Genomic DNA, 10,316 nt, shown 5'->3' on the forward strand with positions numbered 1-10,316 from the left:
GCTTCATGCAGCAAATTGATAAGCCTTGTTATTTGACAATGAGAACAAATTTTTATGATTTTAAGACTATAACAAATTGAAAGAACTTGAAATAAATTGATTCTGCACCATCTTTAAAGTCACTAAGTCACTTTCAGTAGCACAATGCCGCAAATCATGAAGTAGAGAAAAAGTTCAGTTCACCTTCTCTATTTTTTGTTCTCCTGATTGAACTTTAATTTCCCCTATTGGTCCACTCTTATCCTATTATATTCAGCAAAGGCTAAAGTCAGGTTATTTTATGGGGTTAGAGGACAACGGCCTCTACAGGCACAATTTAACAATACAGAGAAGAATCTGATGCCTGCTTTGATATTAAATTTGGAAGCCATGTGTACAAGTACGTTTCTTTTCATTCATCAAGACTTTTGTTCCTCAAGTCCTAAAACACACCTAAAATCTTGGACTTCTCCATTTTGCTCCATCCGAAAGATAACTGGTAGATATTCTTCACACTGAAGAAAAACAGTAGGACAAAACAGAAGGGAAGAAGAGGAGGAAGAGGAAGAGGAGGGGGGAAGAGGAAGGCTATAGCAAGGAAACGGAGGGGGGACAGGAAGAGGAGGAACAAATCAAAATGAAATAAGTATGAAAACCCCATACAGAAACCTATTACCCTGCAAGTTAATTATAAAAATGAAAATTAGCAGGGCATGATGGCACACACCTTTAATCACAGCACTCAGGAGGCAAAGGTAGGCAGATTTCTGTAAGATTGAGTCTGGTCTACATAGTGCGTTCTGGGCCAGAAGAAGCTACCAGGAGACCCTGTCTCAAATAAATATATAAATAATAAAAATTAGAAATCAAGTAATAAAATGGGGAACTGGAGAAATTGTTTTATGTTTTCCTGACCTCACTGTAAAAACAAATGATAATAGTTTATATTTATTCAACACTAGCTAGAGTTAAGCACTAATAATGACGCTGACATAAACTATTACTATACTCACTTTAGAGACTAAGAAACTTGGGTTTAGGAAAAATAAAGAATGTACCCAAAGTCACACAGCATGTGAGTTACAGAGCTAGGACTCAAACCTAAGGTTACCTGAAACCATGCCATGCATACTTCATTACACACTCTTCCTCAGAAGGTGACCTACTGTTTGCCATGTTATTTTATAATGTAGCTTTCCTGAACAAACTGGTGAAAAGACAGAAAGTGTTCATTCTCACTCACTAATTAATTCAACAAACATTTATTAGTTTCTCAAAACTTTCATTTGACCTTTAATTGTTTGCTACTACTTGGAATATCCAATGGACATGAGTCTCTCCTTCTTTCCCCACACCCAAATTCAGATGCTGAAATACTAACGACCAATTTGATGCAGTATAGGAGGGTCGTTTGGAAGGTAACTAGAGGGGAAAGGTAGTTCCCATGAATGGGATTAGTGTCCTTACAAAAGCGACTCTCACCAGGCATGGTGGTTCATACTATAATCCTAACACTTGGGAAACTGAGACAGGAGAATTACCAGCCTGTACTTCTTAGTAAATTCCAGGCCAGCCTGGTCTATAGGGCTACAGAGCATGACTCTACCGCAAACAAACAATAACAAAATAGGAACTCTCTCATCCTTTCTCATCCCATGATGATACAGCAAGAATATACATCTGGAGGCTGAAGAGATGGCTCAGTGATTAAGAGCACTGACTGCTCTTGCAGAAGACCTAGTTTGATTCCCAGCACCCACAAGGTGGCTAACAACCATCCTAACTCCAATTCCAGAGGATCCAACACCCTCTTCTGACCGCCACAGGCATTGCACTACACGGGTACACTTACATATATGCAAGCAATATATAAAATAAATTTAAAAAAAAAAAAAGAATACAAGTCTGCAGCCTGCAGAGGACTGTCACCAGAACCTGATCATGTGGCACCCTGATTTGGACTTCAACATCTAGAACTGTGACAAGTTTTTGTTATTTATAAGCTACTTAACTTAAAATACTTAGTTCAAGAAGTTAAGCAAACAAACAATAACAACATAATTCTCCCTTAGCTTACCATATATTTTAGTACACTGTAATTTTCATTATTTTTAATACTAATCATACTGGTTCTTTTTTAAAATATTTTATTTATTATTTTTACTTTTTATGTGTATGAGTGTATTGCCTGCAATGTATGTGAGTGCACCCGTGTCATTCAATGCCGCCGAAGTCAGAAGAGGGCTTCGGATTCCCAGGAACTGGAGTTGAGGATGGTTCGTAGCCACCATGTGGGTACTGGGAATCGAGCCCAGGTCCTCTGCAAGAGCAGTCAGTGCTCTTAACTGCTGAGCCATCTCTCCAGGCCCCATACTGGTTCTTAATAGCAGCTCAAACTAAGACAGAAGTCAGTATCAATAAATGGGGGTACATCTGAAAAAAATATCTAAATGGGCTGCCTTTGTTTTTTCATATCACCAGCAACTTGATAAAATGCAATAACAATAATGGTCAAATAAAATCTAATTGCTAAAGTCACTTACAGTTGCATTTTTAATTACACTAACAACCAAGGGATCTTGATACAAATATTTAACGAATATTACATTTGAGGGATTTGGCGAGATGACTCAGTGGGTAAGAGCACTTGCTGCACAATCATCAGAACGTGAGTTTGAATCCCCAAGACTCCCACAGAAAGACCAGGCATGACTGAACATATGGAGCTCCTGGGGAGGTTGAGGGAGGAATAGACAGGAGGATCACTGGACTTTCTGCTACCAGTCTAGCTCCAGATTCAGTGGGAGAGCCTGTCTCAAAGGAATATGGTGGAGAATGACAGAGCAGGACACCCAGCATCCTCCTTTGGCCTCTTTGCACGTGCGCACGTGTACACACAACACACACATGTGCATGAGCATATACAACCCATACACCATACACGTATACACCACTCACATACAAAGTACACAAATAAATAAATAAATAAATAAATAAATAAATAAATAAAACTTCAAATTAAAACTGCATTTGAAGCTGGGCATGGTAGTGCACACGGTTAGTTCCAGCACTCGGGAGGCACAGGCAGGTGGATCTTTGTGAGTTTGAGGTCAGTCTGGTCTACAGAGTGAGTTTTAGGCCTGTCAGGGCTACACAGTGAGATCCTCTCTCTAAAACAAAACAAAGTTTGTCTTCAACTCAAAAAAACTAGTCTCAATTATAGAATGACAGATTTAAGAGCAGTTGAAATAACAAAAATCTAGGTGCTTTATCTAGGAATGCAAAGTGACCCAACACTGTGACAACAAAGCCAAGGAAGCTACATGATCATTTCAAGGAATATTATTAGCACTAAAGGCTCAATTTTATGGAGCAAAGCCTTATACAACACAGTACTGATCAGCACATTACAGAATATATTAAGTACAAGACAGTAAAGACACACTGAAAACAGGAGAGAATCAAAGGAGGGTTTCCAGGAGGGCAAAGACAGGGCATGGAGACCAGGTCATCTGAGGACAGGATGAAAAGGATGCCAAATGCACAGTTCCAAGGGGGAGGACTACAGGGAACATGATGGCTACTTCCACTGTTTCTCTTTAGGACAACAGGGCTGCACTTGTTCTCACCTACACAGAGAAAGGTATGCGAAGCAAAAGTTTGTCCTTATGAAAAATTGATTTGGGCATAAAAGAAGTAATTTTCTTTGTTTTGTTGACACAGGGGCTCCTTGTAGCCACAGCTAGCCTGGAACTCACTATGTAAACCTGGCTGGCCTCAGAGCTCACAGAGATCTTCCTGCCTCTGCCTCCTGAGTGCTGGGACTAAAGGCACATGCCACCAGGCCTGGCTAGTATAAAAGAAGTAATTTCAAACCATTCGCACAATCTAAAAAATCAAATTAAGTTAGCTCCTGAAATAGTAAAACTCAAAAAGACTGAGTGACTAGCAGTCAGGAACATTCTAGATGGACCTTCTTAGAGAATATATGTATACTACTGGTTATACAAAAAATTATTTTATCTTGTATACATAGTCATCACATATTTACCTTAACACATTCAAAATAAATAAATGCATATAATAAACTAGTTATGAATCCTATGGTTTCTATGGTTTCATGAATATTACTTTTAGAAAGGATGAAGTAATTAATTTTAGGTTGATCTAAAGAAAAGTATTAAATCAGCATACCCAATTTAATGTAACTAGATGTTATTTTATTATCTGTTCATTAACCTCCTATAATTTATATAAATAAGCACTCAGGGGCAAGAAAATTTTATGAAAATAAACACCTGAGAAGAAACAATATTCTAAAAAGAAAGAAAATAAAAACATTGCTATTTTTCAACACAAACTGTCTAAGAAAACAGAAAAAATAAGCAAGGCATGGAAGTTCATGCTGTAACACCAACACTTTGGCAATGGAAGCAGGATCGTTTCAAGTTCATTTTCAGTTACATAAGTGATTTCCAAGCCAGTCTGAGCTACAAGAGACTCTACTTCAAAAGAACAACAACAACAAAATAAGCAACAATCATGAAAGTTCAAAATGTATGACTTTTTGGATAAACTATTCTGAAGGAATTCTTTCATTAAACATTCTGACACTAAAGCTCCTCCTTTATCATAACTATCTTATTATTCAGCAATTTTTCTGAAGACATGGTAATTCATCACCACATTCAAAATATAATGCAGTAACATCACAATATAATGCAGTAACATATTTTTCATTATTTTTAGTACTAACGGTAGAAATACTGATTTTTTTAAATTATAACTATAAAATGTTACTGGAATACTCACATAAACTAAACATTTCTCACAAAAGACTAATGTTCTTACAGCTAATAAACATTTGCTGATGATTTACAATGAGATAGGTATACTGGGAAGTAAAAACTTGAAAGTGTATTTGCAAGTTTTCACTTAAAGGACGTATTATTACCTTGAGGAAAATTTAAAACATTTAAGGTAAAACACTAAGAGAGAATACCTTCATCGTGCTCCTTAAAAACAAGCATGTATTTTGTTACTTGGAAAGTCCAAACTATCTGCTATGCTATATCACATACATACACATACACACACAGACGCAGACACACAAACGAGATTTAGACTTAAATTTCCTTTAGGGGTCTGGAGAGATGGCTCAGTGGTTAAGTGTGCATACTGATCCTGCAGAGGACCCAAGTTTGGTTCTCAGCACGCATATGGCAGCAATAACCATCAGTAATTCCAGTTCTGACACCCACTTCTGACCTCTGCGGGCATTGCATAACACAGGCGCACTTACATACATGCAAGAATAACACTCATCTACCTAAAAAAAAACAAAATACTTAAAAATATATACATTTAAAAGGTAAGTCTTAAATTTCCTTTAGTAAGTTCAACTTCAACAGTATTTGATACTGTTGCTCAAATTGTTCTGAAAATCCTCATGAATCTTATTGAGGCCTAGGGGCATCTTGTGATTATTTGTGAAAAGCCTGCCCCCCTCTATCTTAAGGCACTGCATAGCAGGCATATTCTTACAGCATACAAAAGCAATGGGGCTCTGTGGAGGAAACGATGCCACAGGAGTCACAGGAGGCACTACTGGAGGCATTTTTACTGCCTAGAGAGAAGCCTAACCTTTTGGTAGGCCAAGAATTATTCTATGTCTGAATAATTAAGTAATAAGTGACATCTACTATGTATAAGAAACCTTAATGCTTAGGCTTGTCCCCTGAAAACATTTCCTCTGTGTTTATCCCCAAAGAAATTTCAACTAAAGTCTAAGAAAGAAAAGCAGTCACGGCAGAGATCCGTGTCATACCTCCTGAGTGTGTTCTTTGTAGACGTGTAGGGGCCCTGTGGCTCTGGCAGTGTCCCAGAGCTGCAGTAAGCCATCGCCACTGCAGGTGACAAGGATGTGTTCATTATTTTCACTCCAGGTCACGTCAAACAAACCATCATTCCAGTCAAAGCTACACCAGGATTAAAAAGAAAATTATGAATTTATACGTGAAGCTGAACAGAAAACACTAACAATCACAATTTTACAGTTACTATTTTTCTCTTTAGTTTTTCACATATTTTAGCAAACATGGTGTCATATGATCTTCAAAACTATGAGAGATAAGTAATGCAGGAAGTGGAAACAGTTCAGAAAGGCTAACGGAGCTCAGGAAACACAGGAAGATAACTAGAAAGCTGGGTTAAAACTGGGTTTCACGACCTCCAATATGCAGCTTCTGAGACCAAGGCAAGCTGTCATACCTGGCGCTCCGCTGTTCCGTGACTCACAGGACAGGACAGCCCAAACTTCAAAATGCTAATTTAGACCAATGGTTTTAAATTTTCCCACAATCTTTCATCTGAGCTATATAATGCTTATCACATAAATCTTACACCTGAGTTGTGAACAGGTAGTCACTTCCTGACAGATTTTCTTTTCTCTGCCTTTGACTAATCCTGATGACGTACCAATGAGATCACACCCAGAAGACACTCATGGAAAGAAAGAATGAGAAGAGCCAGGTAGCCTACAAATGAGCATCAGCTCTTGGTTAAGTAAAGCTAAATTATGTTAAGACAGCAAGGACAGGTAATTTCACAGAGTACACTAGTTAGTTCAGTTTTAAGTTTAAATGTCATAATTTATATTTTTAATAATTATTTTTATTTTGCATGTATGAGTGTATTGCCTGCATGTATGTGAGTGCATCTGTGTCGCACAATGCCCATGAAGGTCAGAAGAGGGCATCAGATTCCCCTGGAACTGGAGTTATGGACACTTGTTAGCCACCATGTGGGTGCTGGGAATCAAACCCAGGTCCTCTGTGCTCTTAACTGCTGAATCATCTCTCCCAACCCCAAATGTCATAATGTATAAATGGAAACTAAAAATATGCTTCAGGAGAAAAATAGCATAATCAGAACTTAATAGCAAAAAAAAAATAATTTCTATACTATGCCATTATTAAAGTGCTTTTGTTTTATTGAGACAGAGTCTCACTATGTAGCACTGGCTGGCCTAGAACTTTCTATGTAAACAGACTGACCTAATACTCAGAGATCCACCTGCCTTTACCTCTCGAGTGCTAGGATTAAAGGCACGCACCACCATGCCCAGCTAAAGTTCCTTTTATACCACAAATTAAAATTTCTTACTAGTCACAAAAATTCAAAAAGTAATTCAACTGAGACTTCAACAGCAACTGAGAGTATATGCAAGTTTACTAATTAGAGCCACCTTACCTTCTAAAAATCTGGAGCCCAGATTCATTTTGATCCAATATTAGTAGAGTTCCACAGCCTAGAGAGAACAAACAAACAAACAAACAAACAAACAAAAAACAAGGTCATGCTGTTGAGCCTGCCAGGGGAACACCGAAGATTAAGTATCAACACTGAAAACCAGATTTTACTACTACATTTCCCCTTAAATGACTAGGACTATGTATACAATACGACTAGAAGTTTCATAGTAGGTTTCAATGATTAAATAATTGACTTCCTATCTCCCCCGACTGGACTCCAGACACACTAACAGAGGGGAAAGCTGCCTGAGTGCCTTTAATATTATTTACATCTTTTGGTGTTCACATCCTTACTGACAGAGGAGAAACCTCAGGCTTAACAGACCCTACAGCAGTCTGTGATCCAGCCTTGCTGGTCAATATAAGATACATCTAACATGGTATTTCACACCAGAGTATGTGTGGAAACACGTTTGTTGGTGTAGACAACAGTATCAGTTTCACTAATCTGCCAGCAATGATTATTTTGCCAAAGAACTAATGTATCTCTCTCTCCCCTGCCCCCATGGAACCCTACTAATACTGGACCAAAATGAATCTGAGTTTAGAATTTTGGAAGGTAGGATGGCTCTAATTATTAAATATATATATATATATACTTGGTTGCCATTAAAGTCTTAAAAGAATTATACTTTGAATTCTTTGTGATCAATAAATGTTTTAATTTGTAAGGAGCTAAAACCTCCATTTAAACATGACTGCTAAACAAAACAACTAAACACTCCTCCTCAGGAATTTTTGCAAAAAATGTAAATATTAAAGGCTGATGAGTCTCCATTCTAACTGGAGACCAGAATTGATAGGTGAACATGCAAGCACCAAGTGATAAGGGCAGAAATGATAAGAAAACAAGTTATTTCCCACTGACTTTAAAAAGAAAATCACTTTTTAAATAATGTAGACAAAACAAAAATATTGCTTGCTGACATAATGCAACGATTCACTGCTTTCTGCTCCAGTATGCAATCCATAGCTGAGGCATGCATTGCAAAAAGGAAAAAAAATCAAGAATGGATGTACATCTTTGCTGTTCCTTGACAATCCACTGGAGACACAGCATGGGCCTCTTGACAGATGTTTCTACCTACATGCTCAGGAGTTAGCTTTTATTTTTTGTTGTTGTTATTTTATTGTGTATAAGTGTTTTGCCTGCATGTGTGTAAGTGCATCATATGCATGCAATGCCCATGGAAGGCAGAAGAGGGCCTTGGATCTCCTGGAACTGGAGTTACAGACAGTTGCTAGCTACCTTTTGGATGCTGGGAACCAAATCAGTGTCCTCTACAAGAGCAGCTCCAGAAGTTGGTATTCTTAAATCAGTCATGCTTAAATGCAAGTTTTACCTCCTTAATCATTTTCCATGAGACAACTCAAGGTAACCACAAAACTTTCTGGGGTTTTTTTTTTTGAAAGGGTCAAGGTCTCCCTATGTTGTAGTCTGGGCTGACTTTGAACTCGTGACCCTGCTCCCCACTCCCATCCCCCTCAACACACGCAGAGCAGAGAAGTGCATTCCTGTTCCAGAGCTTTCCCACGGCTCCAGTATGAGTCCATGTGACAGTACGGTCCTCAAGGCTCCAGGTCGCTTGCCGGGACTGAAGTGGGAGACCCACACCTCCGGAACCACTGCCCAGCAGCCATCCAGGAGGCGGCACGGCCCTCTGTCTCCCCCTGGTGGCGACGGGCGGCAAGGCACACTCGGAAGCGTGTAGCTACGCCCGCGAGCCCGCACTCCCGCCCCGGCGGCGCGGCCCGGGCTCACCCACGATGCCGTAGTGCTGCGCCGTGGCGCAGGCCAGGCGGCCCGGAAGGTACGGGGAGAACTCGACGGCGTAGCCGTGGCGGCCCGGCACCCTCAGCATCCGCACGGCGCTCATCCCGCCCGCCACGGCTCGGCCTCGCAGCTAGGCCACAAAAGCAATCGGGAGGTAGAAGCCGCACGCTAGGACTCCCTCAGAGAACTTAGAGGCTATGGAAGACCGGGCGGAAGTGAGAGCGCCGGCGCCCGAATCCTGGATTCCTATTGGGTCGCATAGGAAAGGGCGTTGACTTCAACAGAGACCATTTTTCTTTTGGGCAAAGTCAATTGCTTAATACTGATTTAAATGACCCAGCCTTCTTAGATTCTATTCTAGACCTAATGAAGAAAACTAGGAGACACTTCCGACAGTTGTGCGTGTTGCATCTCACCTTTCAGGGCGGAGCAATCTTGTCTTTTTCTAATTCTTTGAACTTTTGAAAGATTGGCATCCAGACATTTCCTGCTGATTATGAAATGTAACAAGTCACCGCAAACTCTGAAACCAGTTCGCTAGTCCAAAAAGTCCATGAATAGAGTGCTGTGTTACCCAAGGTAATTTGAAGCGATATTGAGTTAGTAAATACTGAAGCTAAAGGAAAAGGACAGTATAAGCAACTAAAAAAAATTTTTTTTTTGCAACTAAATTTTTTTATGTGTTATATGCACAATTACACTGTGCTCAGATCTTGGGGTAACTGGAAAACCAAGGCTCATTAATTCGTTCTTTCAAACATTTGCCAAGTGTGTGCAGTGTGGAAGATGAGCATGAGAGTCTGAATGTGTACTTACATGCCATGCTTGAGTATTAGCAGTCATTGAGATGGGCTCCCACTTACCTGAAGTCCTCCTGAAACCATATTGCCACCACCTTCCCGTGCTTTGGGCTGCCCTCTTCAACATTTTCTCCGTCACTGCCATTACATGGTCATTCTTCTTAAATTTTATGTATGTATTTATTTATTATGGGTGTTTTGCCTGCATGTATGTAAGTACACTACATGCATGCAATACCTGCAGAGACCAGAAAAGGGTATCAGATCCCCTGGAACTGAGTTATAGATGGTTGTTAGCTGCCATTTGGTTGCTGGAAACTGAAGCTGGGTCCTCTGCAAGAGCAGCCAGTGCTCTTAATTGCTAGGCCATCTCTCTAGACCCAGACATGGTTATCTTTTAACCTCACCCTCCCCAAGGACACCTCAAAACACTGTCCATTGAATACATGC

General features: G+C 39.8%; 1 protein-coding gene across 1 annotated transcript in view; it reads right to left on the reverse strand.

Annotated features, from left to right (window-relative positions):
- Positions 1–9,277, reverse strand: part of Pex7 (peroxisomal biogenesis factor 7) — a 96,827-nt gene extending 87,550 nt beyond the window's left edge. The window contains exons 1-3 of the mRNA XM_008822053.2: positions 9,055–9,277; positions 7,231–7,288; positions 5,807–5,957 (exon numbers count right to left, since the gene is read on the reverse strand). Of these exons, the coding sequence (XP_008820275.1) occupies positions 5,807–5,957; positions 7,231–7,288; positions 9,055–9,169 (324 nt within the window). The 5' untranslated portion in view covers positions 9,170–9,277. The remainder of the gene's footprint in view (positions 1–5,806; positions 5,958–7,230; positions 7,289–9,054) is intronic.
- Between the last annotated feature and the right edge of the window lie 1,039 nt (positions 9,278–10,316).

Source organism: Nannospalax galili, unplaced genomic scaffold (genome assembly GCF_000622305.1).
Source record: "Nannospalax galili isolate Female #2095 unplaced genomic scaffold, S.galili_v1.0 scaffold186, whole genome shotgun sequence".
In the NCBI taxonomy this organism is placed as follows: domain Eukaryota; kingdom Metazoa; phylum Chordata; class Mammalia; order Rodentia; family Spalacidae; genus Nannospalax; species Nannospalax galili.